The sequence below is a fragment of the Alosa pseudoharengus genome, unplaced genomic scaffold, assembly GCF_046254945.1.
Source record: "Alosa pseudoharengus isolate Yale_2024_CS ecotype anadromous, Long Island Sound unplaced genomic scaffold, YU_APseudo_1.1 YU_APseudo_1.1_scf_23, whole genome shotgun sequence".
Taxonomy (NCBI): domain Eukaryota; kingdom Metazoa; phylum Chordata; class Actinopteri; order Clupeiformes; family Clupeidae; genus Alosa; species Alosa pseudoharengus.
In genome coordinates, this window is record NW_027468685.1 from 22,019,383 (window position 1) to 22,037,734 (window position 18,352).

General features: G+C 46.2%; 1 protein-coding gene across 1 annotated transcript; it reads left to right on the forward strand.

The window, feature by feature from the left end:
* The first annotated feature begins 796 nt into the window (after positions 1-796).
* Positions 797-17,948, forward strand: LOC143140903 (zinc fingers and homeoboxes protein 2-like). Its single transcript, XM_076302052.1, has 4 exons — positions 797-991; positions 5,823-5,961; positions 13,751-16,869; positions 17,738-17,948. Exon 3 carries the CDS (start codon positions 13,965-13,967, stop codon positions 16,827-16,829), a length of 2,865 nt encoding a protein of 954 aa, XP_076158167.1. The 5' UTR covers positions 797-991; positions 5,823-5,961; positions 13,751-13,964; the 3' UTR covers positions 16,830-16,869; positions 17,738-17,948.
* The last annotated feature ends 404 nt before the right edge of the window (positions 17,949-18,352 follow it).

The following is an 18,352-nucleotide window of genomic DNA, read 5'->3' on the forward strand; positions in this document are numbered from 1 at the left end:
TTTAAGAGAATGCTCAGCATTCTTACAATCCCACACAGTGATTTTGAAAAGCCACCTCTTTCATATTGAAGTGCAAAAATATGGCACTTAATGAAAATAAATGGGCCTCACATAGTCGACATGGACAGGAGATGTCACTGTTCTCTGTGTTTTGGATTCCGTGGTTGCTGTGTTGCCACCACTGTATTTAGGTAGACTACAACGTTTAGGGTGTTATATACTTTACATGTCACGATGCTCATGCTTGTCAACGATGTTGTCTTTATTTGGATTTAGATCATTCAGGTTTATGCCTACATGCATCAGACGAAAAATATTAAGCAGTTTAAGCACTGTTTGCGTTATTATAGCCTACACTATAGCTTATGCACACTGTATGGAATTGCGTTTCCGCGTTTGTAGATGTGAATCAGAAATCTCATCAATATTCAAAGTCCACTATATCTGCTTAATTGCAAGCCATTGGTTGAGCACAGAGACAAATGCTGGCTAGATGTCGTGCACGAGGCTCATATCGGTTAGGCTATAGATGGTAGCAGAAATTAGACTTATATAATTATTAAATCACATTGTAGCCTATAATAACAAATTAACAAATACTTGAGAATGAATACATTTCCAATAAATCGTCAACTTATATAAGGAGTAGGTAAAGACCAAAGCTTCTACCCCATCTGCAAATGAAACATGGTAATTATGTTCCTCTATGTGAGTTGGACTCGTTCTTGTTTTATGAATAACCTATATTTCTCTGGTACTTGAATGAAAATACTTTTGGTGTCGTATGTAAATATATGCTGACGTAAATGATCATGTGGTTTTCGTCGTAGATCTCTCATGCACGACGACTTTTTCTACTGTTGTCTTTAGGTTTCGCCAGAATCTTTAGGATTACCAATTGTTTATGCGTAGTAGTGGTCCTCATGAGAATTCCATTCTTGTGGAAATTATCCTCAGTTTGTCCTTACAGCACCAGAGGCACGGGCGACTGGTAAGGATTCGCTTAACTTCTATATTGTATGTCTTTTAAAGCATTATGACAAAAACAATTGGGTAAAGCGAAGTTGTACCGTCTGGTAGCGAGCAAGCTAACCGACTGGCTTGCCTGGCTCGCGTCTTTAGATAGCGACTCTTCCATCATTGCCGCGCGCAGCCACACTGTCTCCACTAACGTTACTGTACCACCAAAATCACCTTGCTAACTCTAAGCCAAGCCTTGACATTCCGCTTTTTAGAGTAGCTGTGTACTATGCCGACGACGCGCTATTTTTCATTAAATGCACTGTAAAGTAACTTTAATATGACCATGTCAACATAAAATACAGTTAACAGTTAACTTTTATTGTCCTCCGCTATTAGCCAGTAGACACCTGGATCCGCTGGCAGGACCGTGTTGTCGCCAGCATTTCAGTTTAGTTTAATGTTAGCGTCTTGCTAGCCAACCCGTTAACTAGCCCCCCTCTGGCCAAACTGCACTTTGCTGCTATTGCTACTTGGTCACTTGCGGTCTTAGTTGCATGTTAACATGTTAAGTTAGCTATCTCTTTTCATGTTGTTCAATGTACATTAATGGGAATACGGCCTTACTTCTCAACATGGCGTTAGCTAACGTTAGCTGCTAGCATGGTCAGCTGCTGTCATTTATATAACGTGAACTGTTAATGTTGCTACGTGAAGATCTACAGTTGTTGCAGACGAAGTTATTTGCGTCTCGCAGGTGTTGGATAACGGTGTGCATTGATGACAGAAAGTTTGTTTCAGCTAACGTCAACTCGCTACTTTCCCCTAAAGTGGTCAGATGTACCGAGTCCAGTTCGTCTTTCTTAGATGAACAGTTTGGTGGGTCAGAGTCCCACTCCTACAGTGATTGTATGCACGGTAAAGACTTCGCCAGAAAGATTGCGCAGATATTTTTTAACAGAGGCATTACCGCGGCACCCCGCTTTCTAACTAGTTTCAATGGCAATTTAGTGGTAAAATGGAGTCTGATATCGGAGTGCGATTGCCAACGAACGTTAGATTTATGTTGTCCTCAGCGTTAGCCAAAAGGGGTTTGGTGGCACCTTTTTAAGCGTTAGTAATGGCTGTAGTTAATGATCAGTTTTAACTAAATCTCATTAATATATTAAATTACGCTGGAGATTAATTAGGTCATTATGCCTCAGCCTTAAACTGCTCTTCACTTAAAGTTAGCCATATGTGCATTTGGACTAAGCGGACTTCATGGTGGAGTGGTGAAAAGAAGTAACGTTACTACTCCATAACGTTAATCGTTTTGATCATAACATGTAACTATTGACGGGTTTAATGACCTTTCTATCTTTTAGGTCTTTTTATGCATATATTCTCTGTCTGAATTGGAAGGTATCCAATACCTATTCCTTTAGTCCATCTACTTGCAGCTAGCTTGAATCTATTTCGAATTCAGTTTATTTTACACTAAATTACGTAAGTCCTAACCATAGATATATATACCTATGCTATCAACAGTATGTCTGTACGTTCACTGCAACGCCTATTTTTCACATGGTTTTTATAAGAGGCTGTTATCCCGCCAAATGTCTGTCCTGGGTGATAGGGTCCGTCATTTTATTATACTGAACCAGACGCTGAGCTATACGTTACATCTAAATATTGTTGTTTGTTTGTAATGTAAGGCGTCTTTTTCAGTCAACAAACCATCAGATGATCTTAATCAGCTCCGTGTGGCAAAGTATGTAGAGTGACATCCTGTCATATATCTCTGCATCTACAAGCATTCAATGTATAAACTAAGCTAGTGCTTGAATTGCAAGTGGCAGACTGCACGATGTTGGTCTACCTTAGCCTCTGGCAAGCGGTGATGTGAAGGAAAAGGACAAAAAAGAGAGAGATTCTTCTTTGGAATGAGTCATGGATGTGTGATGTCAAAAGGGAACAGACATGTGTCATTCTGCCCTCTCCATGTCCTCAGATGACCCAGGCCTTTACATGAGAACTCATGGCAGAGGGTGACGTCAGCTCATAGTTTATGGCAGACAACAACTGGTGTGTGTGTGTGTGTGCCTGCCTGTGTGCATGCGTGCGTGTGTTTGCCAGCTGTGTGTGTACATTTCTTTTTCAGTGGAAGTATATAATGGCTCCACAGTATGTTGGGTGTGGATGTGTGTTTATGTGTGTGTGTGTATATATATAGATCAGACCGGTAGAGAACTTGTTTGTGTCTGTGAATCTGGCAAATGGCGTACGTGAGAACTTGTCTAGGCAGTTCAGCTTTGGCAGCATCCTTACCAAGCAGGAAGTCTTTGGTGTTTCAAAGAAATGTTTCGGCTTGAAAGTATGGTATTTGGTAAAGGGGAACTCCTTAATGCAAGTAAATGAACCACCATTGACTTTGTTGTGAAAAGGAGGATAGGGTTTGAAATCTTTGGTCCAAACTCAAGGAATTCATTCATCTGCATCTCATTTGAATTTCCTGCTTGCATAATTCACCGTTTACATGTGCTCTGGAGGACTGTTGTGCAATGGTGCCATTTTTTTGCCAAAATGTGCAAGTCATGTGGCGCAAATACAAACAATGTGCTCCCCAAAGCCACAGAATGGGAATGCGCACACAATAAGACCGCTCACCAGCCGCAGCTCAGGGAAAGCAGTTTGGTTCACAGCCACCTGCCTATAATGCTGCGTCACAGTCCTCCTAATTAGAAGCTAACATGCATGGGATTTTGGTGTTTGAAAGAAAACACAAAGGACACATTCCAGTGCGAGAATGCAGGAAAGGAACTAGTGCTGTCTGTTCTGTACATTGGCTGAACAGAAATCCTGATGTGAGAAGTGTTAGATGCACCTGAAGTGAAGTGCTGTTGCTTTCTCACACTAATTTAAGATAAGCTCTGGCCAGGTTCTTGTTGGTTGGCTGGTCAAGGACATAACTTTTGCCTCTTTTTCCATATGTCCGTTGCCTGTTTTTTTCTTTTCTTTCTTTTTTTTCTCTCTCTCCCTCTCTGTCAAAGTATTGATTACAATCAAATGGCATGCAAATGCAGGCAAATGCAGGCTCTTTTAATGTGGAGCCAAAATCATATGATGCCACCAAATCATACCACAGGTCTTCACACCACACGGCTGTTCCTACAGTTTACGCAAATATTTTACCAGAAGTAGATTTTGCAGTGTGGCTGAAAAATGAGAAAAGACGAGGTAAAACCTGTTGCTCTGGCAGACAAACTCCTCCGCAGCCTGGAGCTTGTTTGCGCCTGACCAGCTGCCTCTGTGCCATGGTACACTCTTTTGAGTTCTGAGGATCTAACTTGGCTAATCGCCGGCACTGCTACTTCTCACCGTAGCTTTTTGAGTTGTTTGTTATCAGCTGATAGTGTGTGGCTCTGTGTAGCCTATGGCCCTGGCCCTGGCTGTGAAAGGCCTAGGTTCTGTTCAGGCAGACATTTTAGGGTCCTCCTCTCAGAGGAGAGGTGTTAGCTGTGTGCAGTCAGTGCTGGTTGGCAGATAGTCATATGACATAAATTAGGGTACTGCAGTCATGAGAGAGGGAGAGAGAGCGAGTGCGTCGGCCATTTTGGAGTACTGTATGCCTGTGCACCTAGCTACCACCTCCATGCCCTCCATACTTGTGCGATAACATTCCTGTCAGACATGTCAGGCCCATATTTCAGCTGGAAACACTGACGCACTTTTAACCGAGCTAATGAGGTGTGACAGCCATGTTTTAGCCGGGCGGCGGATTGGCAAGAGCCTGGTGCACGGCTCGTGTCCGCACCGTTCTGCGGGCGAGTAAACCAGCTGCTCCAGGTGGTCGCGTGTGAGGTCACTGGCGAGGGATGAGGCACTTTTGAAATCCTCCGCCGTGGCCCTAAGCGGTGATGTCATCTGCAGGAGATTCTCCCTCGTGTGTCCTGCTGCCAGGGAATTCACAGCCCTGTAGCTCCCAACTAAAAGCATTATGTATTGTTGTGCTGTATTATATAATATTATGTAATTGAATCGTAATACCCTCCATCAGTCAGGGGGCCTTTTTGAAACTCCTCTGCCATTTTAAGAGCTGGATATTATTCACATAGCTCAGCAAGCCTCTTAAAAATTAGGCTATCCTAAGCAAATCCTTTGTCGGAATGCATGTCCTGTTGTAAATTTTCAATGAAGACAGAGATTTGCAGAGTATCATTACTGGAAGAGATTTTATTGACCTATCATCATGGAAATGGTACCCAAACTAAAGTGGGTTAAATCTAGAATGGCCCAAATTGTTACCCCATATAGTAGTTTAATGAGCTGATGTCCGACTCTGGGACCAATGAGACATTTCATGTAAAAGTTTCTTGCATGGCAGTAGTTCATGTATGTGCCTGTAGAAAAAAAAGTGCTGTGCAAAAGAAGTGTTGGCACAGGGAACAGCTATGATGGTGCATTCAGAGAAATAAGACACAACCAAACACTGGCCTCCATCACAGGTGGTGGTTGTCATTCAAGTAACCTTCCCAATTTGTACAGCCCCTTTCTCTTCCACCACAGGTTTCCAAGGTAACAACCTTCTATTTTTTCGGCAAACACAAAAGCGGTGCAGTTTCAGGGCCCTCTCTGTTTTTTTTTCTTCCCTCTTCTTTTGGGCTTTGACTCTGCACCCCCCCATCCCATCTAGTACACACACACACACACACACACACATCCATACTCCTCCATTCTCACACACATCCATACTCCTCCATTCTCTCTCACACACACACTCTCTCATTCCTCACTCACTCTCTCATCACTCACTCACTCACTCACTCACTCACTCTCACACAAGCACACACCTTCCTGCTGACATTCTTGTCTGGTCTCAGATTCCAGAGGAGGCTACCCAGAGTGCTGCTGGAGCAGACAGTTGAGGGAGGGCGCGGGCCGAGCGGGAGAGTGGAGCCGGAACCGCAGCGAGACAGGAGGCCTTCCCCCAGGGAAGCCCCTCCCCTCCGCGGAAGTGCAGTGAGTACACTCGGCCCCTGTGCCCCTTTCTCTCCTCTCTTCTCCTCTCCTCCCCTTCTTCCTTCACTCCATTCCTCCGATGCTCCTGGCTCTTCTATTCTTCCTCTGTCTCCCCTCCATCTCTCCCAGTGCCCCCTTTCCACATTTTCCTGCTTGCCTAAGACCTTTCCTCACTTCTTCTTTGTAATGCTTTTTCATGTCTTCCTCTCTGCTCTTGTTCCCTTTCCTCGACGCCTGTTTCTTGTTCTCCTCTCCTCGTTGTCTCCCCTCCTCCCTTTCTAGAGCGACATTCGTGGCTGGCTGGGGGTCAGTGGCGGAACCTTGATGCGAGAGTGATGTGGAATACTGATGTAATCTGCGGCCGAGCCCGCGGCTAGCACAGGGTTGCCATGAGATACGCCCATACTGACCAGTGCGATCCGAGGGGGCATGAGGAATGTGTGTTATTCACAGCATTGGTGGGAGGGGGTGGGGGATATTGGTGCACACTTGCACGCACAAACTCATTGAGCATGCAAGATGGTTGCAAGGGTAAAGTTACTTTGCCTAAAAATGCCTCCCTCCGATGCCAGAGATGGAACTAATTCCTGGACACTGCATGTCGTTATGATTTGTTTTCCTCTAGCTAGCGTGTGAATTCAGTTTCCCTAAACATGCTCAGGGGCAATGGGAGAGGCTGTTTTTGAGGTCGGGAGCATTTCAATTGATTGGGGACCGCATGATGAGTGTGGTCTTGTGCTCCTCGCTCAGAATGAGTCATGTAAAGCCTCCTTTTTTATTCACTTGGAAAGTGGGGCTGGTGAGATCGAATGCCCCCTCTTGAACCTTGACCCCCATCCTCTCGTGCTCCCAGTGCTCCACAGCGCACCTCCAGACGACTCCAGCGTGATGACCTTAGGGGAGAAGTTCAGTGGTGTGTTATTCTTGCCGGTCCACACCCAGGCTCTGCTGTGCTTAGGGAAGGCTGCTGAAGCATTGAATCTCCCCATCCAACCCCCACCCCCCCACATTCACCCATGGTCTCGCTTTCACCCAAGTCAATATTATGGTTGGACCTCACTCAGCTGAATTCCTCTCCATGTTAATAAATTCGTTCTTGTTTTTTTTTTTTTTTTTTTTTTTCTTTTTCTTTTTTTTATCATCAAGAGTGTTTTACCGTAGCAGCAGGACCCATCTGGGAGGTGTGTGTGTGTGGTGTGTGCAGTGGAGTGGCACTGGGGGTCATTACACTGTGGTGGTTTCGTCTTTGATCCTCACTTGCATTCAGCAGCGTAGGTCCTCGTCTGGAGAGTAGCTCCACGAAGGGAAGTTTCCCTTTCTGTCACGCCTAATGGCATAATTCATTTGTCTCGCTCAGAGATTTTTGTGTGTTTCTTTTTTTCTTCTCTCCCTTTCTTTCTTTCTGTCTTTCTTTCAGTCTTTCTTTCTTTCTGTCTTTCTCTCTCTCTCTCTCTCTCTCTGGCAGAGATTTGGGCCAGAGGAGCGTGACTCCCAGGGTCTTTTGAAGAGACAAAATGTCTACCCCTCTCTCCCGCTCATGCCCCCTCCCTCCTCCATCCGATATCGATCTCCGAGCCAAAGGGAGGTGACCCTTGTCTAATCAAAGTTGAGCCTAGGCATGTTGGCCTCTGTGAAGCAAGTTTTCTGTCTGGCTGCATTCAATTGTAAATTCAGCGTCTGTGTTTTTCATTTTCGGAGCTTGCAGCGCAAAGCTCTGCATTCTGATGTATTTTGTGCTGAATCACTTCTACAACCAGGTGCTGTATGGTGCATCTGCTGTTAAAGCAAGCAAACCAGGCAGGGAAGCTGTGATTCTCATGCCCTTAAATAGTCTCCCTGTGAACATCTCTTTCTAGTTTCCTGCAACTGTTTCCCTGTTGTCTTCGAAGAGTGTATTCTGTCTATACTCTCTTTTTCTTTAAAAGAAAAAACAGTTTCTTCCTGTAGGCCATCACTTAGATTTTGTCCGCTCAACTCAGCTGCCTGTGAGAGGCTGTCTCCTGTCTGCCTTTTGAGCTTGTCTCAGACAGGGAGTGAAAAACTCTAGAAATAAGCCACCCTGGGCGACTTTCATGACGCATAACATTTCATCACGACATCTATGTCCATCGTGGGACCAACAGCATGGCAAAGTACGCATAATTCTCCCCAGGTCTCCCTGGCACTGTGTGCATTGTTCTAGCACAATGTGATGCCTCTGGGAGGGTCGTCCAGACAGCCTGCGCTTGGAGTTTGTGTGTGTACGTCAGCCAAGTTAAGCGTGCATCTAAATGAGGAATGTTATCACCTCAACATCGCATTAGTCTAGTTAGGGACTTTTCAAGGAGCACCAGCAAACTGTCTCCTCATGTCTGAGAACATCGGGACTAGGCACCAGATAGGCACCTAGATTATAAGACTTTCTGGGAGAAAGAGCCCTTCTTAATATGGGCCTCCTCATACTGCTTTAATTAAATCAGTATTCACACTCGGTTGCCAGGTTCGATAGCTTGTAGCTATTTTGTGGATTCTTTGTCTTTCCAACTTGGTTTATTTTTTTAAAGTATTGATTTATAAAAGCATGTGGCTACAATCTAGAAGACTGGGGCTCATGCGACATATATTATTACAGTTAAGATGGGGCTGTTGTGTGCCAGCTGTTGAAACCGGTAGAACCAGTATTATGGTTACATATTTTGGCTTTGCCAAATGGCCCATCTTGTGCCACGTCAGAAGGCAGTACTGGTGTACAGTATAGCAACACGAATACACCCCTCCTCCAAAATCTCTCTATCGCTGGTCAGCGGCACCCTCTCTCTCTCTCTTCTTCCCATTACTTCTCTCTCTCCCCCTCCCACTCCCGCCCTCCCTCCCTCCCTCCCCCCCTCCCCTTTTCCCTCTCTCCCAGTCTCGGTCTCCAACCTCCTCCCACTCCCTCTCCCCTCTCCCTGATTCGCCAGTAGGAACTTGCGTCTCTGAACTCTCTGGGAAGTAAGCCATGGGAGTCCACTCGGCAGGGTTCTGTTCCTGCTGGACATCCCACACGCTGAGCCACAGAGAGCGGGGTGTGTATGTGCGCGCGCGCGCGACGGCAGCTGGGCTACGCACAGATTGATTTAACAGACAGCCCCATGCCTTTTAATGCAGTTCCCTCGGCGTCACATTCACCACTCCAAGGAACATAATCACTGTGTTTTTACCAGCAGTTAGTAAAGCACTCCACTATTAACAACCAGATCACTAAACCAGCCCAGGGCTGTGTTCTCTTCTATATCACTTTCTCTGTGTAAGTGTGTGTGTGTGAGTGAGTGAGTGAGTCAGTGAGTTAGTGTGTGTGTCTCTGTCTGTCTGTCTGTCTATCTGTGTGTGTGTGTGTATATGGATGTTATATTTTCCTCCTGTACAGAATCCCTCAGGTTTATTATTTTAGCCTTTCTTCTTCGGTCAGTGGCGGTCAGAGCAGCGCCTGTCTCTCTGCTCGTCTCTGCCATTGTTTAGCCTCGCCGCCATGAGCCACGCTCACCACAATGTAAATGGATCAATGCTCTCTTTGTCTGCTGGGGTGTGAGGCGGGAAAGCTTGAAACAAAAAAAATTGGCGTTTTCCAAATCGGAGCTTAAACAAGCAGCACAGGATGTGCAGCCAAACAATTTTCTAGCTTGGCCGGCGTCAGCAAGTAAACGTCTTTAATGTGTGGAGGTCTTTTTTTTTTCTTTCTTTTCATCAAACAAGATGGAGTCGGGACTGGAGTGGACTGGACACTGTGGTCCCTCTGGTGTGCCCTCGTCTTCCTCCCCAACCCTGTTCACAGGTGGGCGCGAGGTGACACTGGCTTCATTCCCCTTCTCTGCTCATATTTTAGGGGGATTTTTTTTAAAGAGTCCAGTCCAAGTTTGGGTCTCTAGAGCCTGTTGTACTGTGAGATGCTATGCTATTTCAAAGCAAAACTTTCTCTAAGCGGTCTCTTTTACACGATGCCATCAAACAAGGGGAAACACGGTGACAGCTATGTTTGATGAGCTTCTTTTTTGTTGTTTTTGTTTTGTTTTTAATCTTTTTTTTTTTTTCTCTCTGACACCAAATTGCTGTTGCTCAGTGTTTGTGTTACTGTGGAGTTGGTGTAATTCGTTGTTTTGAGAGGCACTTTCTAAACACCCCGACTCCGAGAGACCTGAGGGAGGCGAGCATTTGCCATCAAAGCACCTGAGAGAAAACGTAACAAATTGTACCTGTCATGTGGCTGTTGCCACGGCAACTCGTTTGCGCTGCACGCGGGCTCCGCTGGCGTGCGCGTTTTTCTCCTCAGGAGCTCAGACCCAAATCTGCCATTAAGTTTGAAATTGCCTTAATGGAAACTGATTTCTGAGGTGTTGCAAACCTGGGGGAGGCCTTAACAGCTCATCAGTGAATTGCCATGAAATCTACACACCGCTCCCCTCCGCCCTTACTCCAACCAACCAACCACCCCTTCCCATACTCCAACCCACCTCCAGCTATGCACAAAACCAACACTGGGTAGCCAACCGTATTATTTTAGCTCCCCCCACCCCATGAAACCCTCGTATCCATATACTGGCCCGCTCTCCTTTACCGCTTTAGATGGGATTGGAGGAGCTCGTCCCGGAGTGGCCAACGACAACATCCCGTTGCATAGCTCCCCTCTCGTCTTCTGCCATAGAAGGTAACAGGAGCAGCCCTCCTCTCTCCCCTCGGTGCCTTGAGCCACAGAGCCTCACCAAACACCAAAGACGGCCTTAATGCGATTACGGCCCGTTGTCTCCGTGCAGAACAGATAAGGTATTAGAGGGTGGTTTGATGAGATTTAAATTAATTCTGCACTCATTCAAATTCAGCCGTCCCTATTGAGACCGAGCGCTTTATTATTGGAGGTGGGGTAAAAAAGAGATTGGGCCTCTCCCTCTCTCTCTCTCTCTTTTTCTTTCTCTCTCTCTCTCTCTCTCTCTCTCTCTCTCTCTCTCTCTCTCTCTCTCTCTCTCTCTCTCCTAAATCACGACAGGAGTAGAGCAGCTCGTTAGAAAGCGTTTAGGCAAAAAGGAAACAAGCTTTATCCGTTTGCTGTGGCCCGCATGTGCGTACGCTTGAGGAAACCCCTCTGTGGGGTTCAATGCCACAAAGAGCTCTCTGATACTATGCAGTACTCAACACCTTTTGATATGAAAATAACTCCACCGGGAGTGGGGAACCACATGATCCATTTTTTGTGGGAATGCAAACATTCAATTTAAATCATATTTTTGAATGAGTTCGCTGCCCATTCTGTGGAGACAGAAAACACAAAACCTGTCCTTGTAATTGTAGCTTTTGTTTTAGCAAGAGTGGGTTTTCAGAAGGTAGCGCTTTCATGTCCTTATTCCCTGACTGAATGAGGCCTTTGGAGCCAGCAAGTTGAACATTTATCAGAAATGGGAAGATTATTGCATTGTATCTGCCATCAAAAAAGCATTTGTAGGCTGATGGTTTTACGTTGCACAAGGGTTGCAATGAAAGTGTTAAATTGCTCAGTCCGTAGTTGTGTGTCTGGCGCTAATTTGCATAAAGCTAGATTGATGTGTTTGCCGACACACTGTCTCTACCTCGTTATTTCTCTCCGCCCTTCTTTTCTAAATTCCGCTCCTTCGGTGTCCCCAGTGTTCATCTGTCCTGGTATCTTTTTCCATCATCCTACCTATTCCTTCCCGTTCCGTTTTTCCTTCCTTCTCTTCCTTTTAAATGGGACTGGATACATTGCTGGCCTTGGCCCGCTGCATATCTGTTTGTGTGTGTGTGTGTGTGTGTGTGTGTGTGTGTGTGTGTGTGTGTGTGTGTGTGTGTGTGTGTGTGTGTGTGTGTGTGTGTGTGTGTGTGTGTGTGTGCATGTGTGTGTTTTCACTGTATGCGTATGTCCGAGTGAGTCACTAGTGACTCCCTTTGGGAGCTTTACCCAGTCTCTTCTCCCTGTGCAGTGCATTGATCATCCAGAGTGATTCATTGTGTTTGTTCCTTCACTTGGCACAGGAGAGGACCAACCTATCATTTTATCAGATCCTTTCACGACTTTCAGAAGCAGCCCAAATCGCCGTCTATGTATTTAAATATATAAAATTTCGGCACAACATTCAGTGGGCTGTCTTGTGGGTGATCAGCCTCCCCCCAACAGGATATCTCTCATCTGTGCTCCAGAAAAGAAGAGTGAAACTTTCAGGCTTTCAAGTGTAGGTTACGCTGCTCTGACAGGCTTTTATGTGAAAACGCTCCAACTGCTGTCGTTTTCATGAATCAGAATGGATGTTTGTGTGTGTGTTTTTTCTTTCTTTTTCTTTTCTTTCTTGCGTGGTGGGGACTGGGTATAGAGAAGAGAACCTATTGCCGCTACCTCCGCTGCTGCGTGATGGATCGCTGCCCTGCACGTGAAGCCGTCTGCGTTTCTCCTCCCCTCCCTCGCCGTCCGAACCGGAGCTCGGAGTGAGCTGAGGACACGAGACGGAGGCTCATGCATGTTTTATCAGCCGAGCACCGCCGCCGCCGCGGCGCGACGAGGCCTGCCCATGCGAGCATCGCGGATCAAGCGGAACGGATCGGTGTGATGGGTCTGCCGATGTCCCCACTGCCACTGTCTGTCCGCGCAGCGCCACTCGGCTCAGCCACCGCCAGCCCTGCCTAATTAGTACCTGCGAGAAGAAATCGTTAATATGCAGCGGCGAGGTAACAGAAGGGCACCTCGCTGTCTCTGCTGTTGCCATAACAACAGCATGGAAATGAAGCCCAGCTTAATTTTTTTTTTGTCTACATTTTTAATAAGGCAAATCTGTTTAATTTAATGGAGGGTGTGCCTGAAGAGATCGATATTAAAACTGTTTGTCATTTTTTTTTCTGCCCGTCTTCTTAGGCAGCTGGAAATGCCATTCAATATGTAGACAGGATTTCAGCTTCTTCAAAGGGCGTTTCAGTCACTTCACTTCATTAGGGACATATTCTCCGCAGTTCCTCTCCAATGATAAAACCCATCTATGTGCAGGCAATACTTGACTAGATGCTGGGCGAGTTGTTGGTCAGACGCAAACTGATTTTAAAGGGATTTTTGACTCACATTAAAATATGAGAGTACATCAGGGCGGTTACCTGAAGGAGAATATTTATACTCTTAGCTTTTGTAAGAGAAATGGTCTTTGCCTGCCGGGGGTCATGACAGGCAAGTGTAATGGTACGTGATCTAGTCCCATAAAGAGACAGATGAGCCTCAACAGCACTGTGCTCTCCAAGGAGGCGTAGCATCAGTGTTGTCTGACACTTCGATCTACTCGTACTTCGTGCTTGTCTCACTTTCTCTCTCTAAAAAAAATCAGGGAGTCTGCACAGTCATTTTCCATAGTTGATTTGTATTCTTTCTCTCTCCTTTTCCTCCTCCCTCTTGTCTTCTTTTACTGTTTTCAATTCAAAGTCTTTCAAAACATGCAGTCTCCCCTTTCTCTCTTTTTCATTTTGTACTTAATTCAAAATCAAGCTATGCACCTTGTTGATAAATCTTCAGTCTTCTGCTGAGTTGCATTGGCCAGCACGATGGAATGTTTGCACTCCCTTCCAACAAACTCAACGACCTTTCTCAGTCTCTGTAATAGTGAACACAATGGTTACACCATTCCTACAGGGCAAGACTCTACATATGGTTTTGTCTATAAGCTCTGCCAGTAAACAGTCTCAGGAATGCTTTGACTAAAACTATTATTTAAAAGGCTTTTGTTTTTCACATGACATGGTAAATAAAGGTGTCTCTGCTAATAGTTTTTTTTTCTTTTCTGCCCCCTCTCCTCAGGTCATCGCTGTCTGTAATGAAGTCTCATGAAGTCCCCTGTTGCAGCTGACGTTCCCTGTCAGCAGGAGATTCCAGTGCCGACTGAGGACAACAGAGGAGTGCGAGTCCTGCTCACAAACAGGACTTCACTTCCAAGATCCCACCTGGATACGCTCCACGCCCCTCCCTCCTGTCAGGCTGTGTCCTGATCAGCCCCAGCCAAACTCCAGCAGCGATGTCCAGCCGAAGGAAGTCTTCCACACCCTGCATGATCCGTGTGAGCGACACCATCGAAGAGGACGGTGCGACGGAAATCGAGGAGGCCCCCACGGATGACTTGGTGGAGTGCACGTCTTCCCAACGGGAGGACTGGAGGCGGCCACCAAGCACCCCTTTGGAGGAACAGAGCATCCAGCCCCAGGAGAAGGAGACCGTGGAGGAGGAGGAGGAGGAGGAAGAAGAGCTGCTGAGGGAACCAGCACAGAAGCCCCAGCAGAAGCAGCACGGAGGCTACGAGTGCAAGTATTGTCCTTTCTCGACCCAGAACCTGAGTGACTTCAAAGAGCATGTGGACACGACCCACCCCAATGTGATTCTCAACCCACTGTACTTATGCGCCGTATGCAACTTCAGCACGAAGAAATTCGACTCCCTCACGGAGCACAACGAGACGTACCACCCTGGCCAGAGCAACTTTAAGTTTAAGAGAATCAAACTCAACAACCAGACTGTTCTTGAACAGACAATCGAAGGTGTACACAATTCAGTTGACCTTGACAATGAGGACACAGAAACTGCGAGTGGTGTTCCAGATTTCACTCTAAGCAAATCAACCACAGTGAAAGCTGCTAAGCCAAAAGCAGAGGAGAAGCACATTTTTGGCCAAGGCAACGAATTGCAGAAGCATTTAGAAAACCTAATGTCAAAGGATCAGATCACTGCTGTAAACGTGAACGGCACTGTATTAATTCCTGACCCGACAATACTGCAAGGACTCTCACATGTTATGCCTTTACTTCAGAGGCCCCCCAACTTAAACTCTGTACCAAAAATCGCTGTTCCGCTGAACACCACCAAATACAATCCCTTGCTGGACAATAATGCCATCCTAATCACGTCCTTCAACAAGTTCCCCTATCCTACTCATGCTGAGCTCTCCTGGTTAACTGCTGCCTCCAAGCACCCAGAGGAGCAAATCAAAGTGTGGTTCACCACCCAGAGATTAAAACAAGGAATCACCTGGTCACCAGAAGAAGTGGAGGAGGCCCGTAAGAAGATGTTCAACGGCTCCATGCCACCTGTGCATCACACCTTCACAGTTTTACCTGACTCTTTCAGAGAGCAGGCGAGAAGCATCCAGTCCCTTGCACAGACGGCCTCTGGCAGTGCCCTCAGACATTCAGGCCAGATGCTGACTACCACTGCAAATCGAACGTCCCTCACATCAGCTTCTGTTACTGTGACAACGGTGAGTCATGTGCCGTCTCTCAAAAGGCCTTTGGCTGCTCCTTCCTTGCCCGCAGAAGTAAAGCGGGCTATGTTGCCCCCTGCGGATGACCCCAAAGAGAAATTACCCATGGCACCCCCACCCCCTCCCCCGAAAGAAAGGCTGCCTATGGCACCACCCCCAGTGCCTCCAGAGATCAAGAGACCTCTGTCTTCTCTGTTTTTTGTTCCTGAAATTAAGAGGTCCATGGCTGCCCCCATCGTGTCCCTGAAAGGAAAACCACCCGTGGCTCTTCCTCTTGTGGCCTCTAAAGAGAGGCTGCCCATGCCCCCTCCTCTAATGCTGCCCAAAGAAAGACTCACCATGTCACCTGCATTCTCCATGGAAATAAAACGATCTGTAGTCGCACCCCAGATTAAAAATCACACGCCTTCCCTTCCAGTCATCCCCAAAGATAAATTCTTACCTTCTACTTTTTTGCCTTCTGATGTGAAGTTACCTATGGCACCTCCGCTGGCAGTGCCTCAAATGAAAAGACCAACAATCATTCAGACTGCACGAGGTCCTAGTAAGACACTACCACTGGCCCCTACATTTTCACTGGAGAGCAGGCTGCCAAAAGAACAGCCCGCAGAGCCGAAAGGGGAAAGCAGACATTCAGACATTAAGGAAGCTAACGGCGTCTCTCGGGGTGAGGTGAAGAGTTGGCTCCGTGACCAGGGCTGTCTCAATGGCTCTCTGCACATGAAGAATGACTTGCTGCCGAAGGAGAGGCCAAAGCCCGTCCCTACTCAGTTTCCACTTCTGGAGAGGGTGAAGGGGAAGACCACTGAGCAGCTGAAGATCATGGAGGAGAGCTTTCAAAGAAACAGCTTCCCCTCTCACGGTGAAGTGGACAGCCTGGCCACTGTCACCAGGCTCTCCAGGGAGGAGATTGACAGCTGGTTTCTTGAACGCAGAGCCTTGCGAGACAACCTTGAACAGGCCCTGCTCAACTCCATGGGAGCAAAGAGGCTGGATGCTTTGGAGAAGAGGCAGCAGCAGCAACAACAACAAAAACAGAATGCGGCCCTTAATGGAGCACACAAGCCAGGAGGGCCACCCATGAGCCCACTCCGTCCAATCATTGCGCCCCTCAGCTCCCCCCTGCACCTAGATGGCAAATCTCTTGGACTTCTAAAAGATGTGTTTGTCCAAACCCAGTGGCCATCACCTGAGGAGTACAACATGCTGGAAAGCCAGATTGGCTTGGCTCGTACAGATATCGTCCGCTGGTTCAAAGACAGTCGGTCTGAGCTCCGCAACGGAACTCTGGACTGGCCGGAGTTGAGCCATAAGTCGCACAGCAGCGGACCGAATGGCCAGGGGTTGCCTTTGACTGCAGATCGCAGTGGGAGCAAGGTCATTCAGCGTTGTCAAGAAGCAAAGATAACTGTGCTGGATGACACTCCAGGGCTGAGGGATTGTGCCAAATTCAACAGCCAAGAGATCAAGGAATGGTTTGCCAACACACTGGGCCACAGCATGCCAGACCTAGGTAGAAACGGCGGTCAAAATGGCGGTGGGAGAGGGGATTGTGGAAGCTGGGTGCAGGATCCCATGAGAAGAAATGCTGGAGGAGTGACTCAAGAGCTGGTCTCAGACACTGATTAGGTGGCGAAGGAATCCCCAGAAGAGAAGAGACTTTAAAGAGGTAAGTGTGCAGATCCCAAAATTGGCATCAGACCTTGTGAAAAAGGAGGCCACCTTCCTCCTGTTTTGTTGTAAAAGACATGGTTAATTTGGAATTGTAGATGCAGGCCTTCAATGTTCTCTATGGCTCTCATGCCCAGTACTTGACCGTGATTGCTTTAGTGAATGGAACAGCTGGGTTGGTCAATTATGTGATGAAACATAAAATGATCCACTGTTAATGTAAAAGGCGCTTGATTGTTCCCAGATTACGTAACAAGTACAGGTCAAGAGTACATTTGTCATTACAGATTACTGGTAAAGATTACTGCCAATATAAATGAATTCTGGCATGATGTTTGGATTTTTTTGTTTAACAAAACTGAAATAGATCTACAGTTTCTTGTGTACTGTGCTTTACCAACAGAGACTTTGAAATAAGGATGTTAATCCTCATGGGTATAGAGAGAGAACTGCAGATGAAAGCATCCAACTGCATTAAAGTGTATGACTTGTGCTCTCCAGCAAAACAACTGAATAATATTGATGTTTTGGAACAACAACAAGCACCATCCTAATAAAAGTAGTTTTGCTTGTAGGCATATTTACTTTCCTTCAATTTTAACAATGCTCATCTTATATCAAGATGTTATTTAAAAATATTTTAGTTACAGTGGACAGTTGCTTTCTTTGCACTTTAATCTGACACTTTGTAATCGTCCAATCATTTCATGATCTGCCCTAGTAACCAGGCGGGGCTTGAAACAGTCTGAGAGTTATTGGCACAGGAAAAGCCGTTTCATTCCCTTTTGGGATTATCAGGGCACTTGTGAATGTGTGTTCCCAACTGTGAAAATTTTAATGATGGTACTATTTCTTCTCCCTTGCAGGTGACGATTGTTGCCGCTGTCATTTGCACAGAAGAGGGAGAAAGGAGAAAGGAAGGAGAGAGAGAGAGGTTGAATATTAAATATTGTATTTTTGGAACCAATGATTTCACTCTTGCACTCTCACCATCTTAGCCTGCGCGTAATGTTTCCAGGATGCTGTAGGAACGTTGCAAGTATTGTTGGGCGTTGTGTTTTTTTTTTTTTTTTTTTTTTTTTTTTTTTTTTTTTATTAAAGAAAAAAAAAGTAAAATAAACAAAACACTGATTTGGGATGAAAGCGGAGCCACAGAAAATGCACTGTAAGTGCTTCTGAAGTACTGACAAGGTAGTGATTCGTTGAGTGCCAAAGTTGGATCTGCTGCATTATTACTTTTAAAAAAAGGGTTCTTGTACATATATTTTTCTGTATTGCTACAGATTTGTAAAGTTTTGGGGGAATTTTGTTACATTTTATAATGGGAGGAACTGTCCCCCACCCCCCTTCCCCACTCTTTTTTGTGCTCCGGTTGGTCTGTACAGTGGGTTGTCCTACATTTTTGTAATGAGACTCCGCGAACCACGACAGAACCATTGGCAATACTTCAGTCAGTTCCACCATTCTCAACTTCCGTTGCA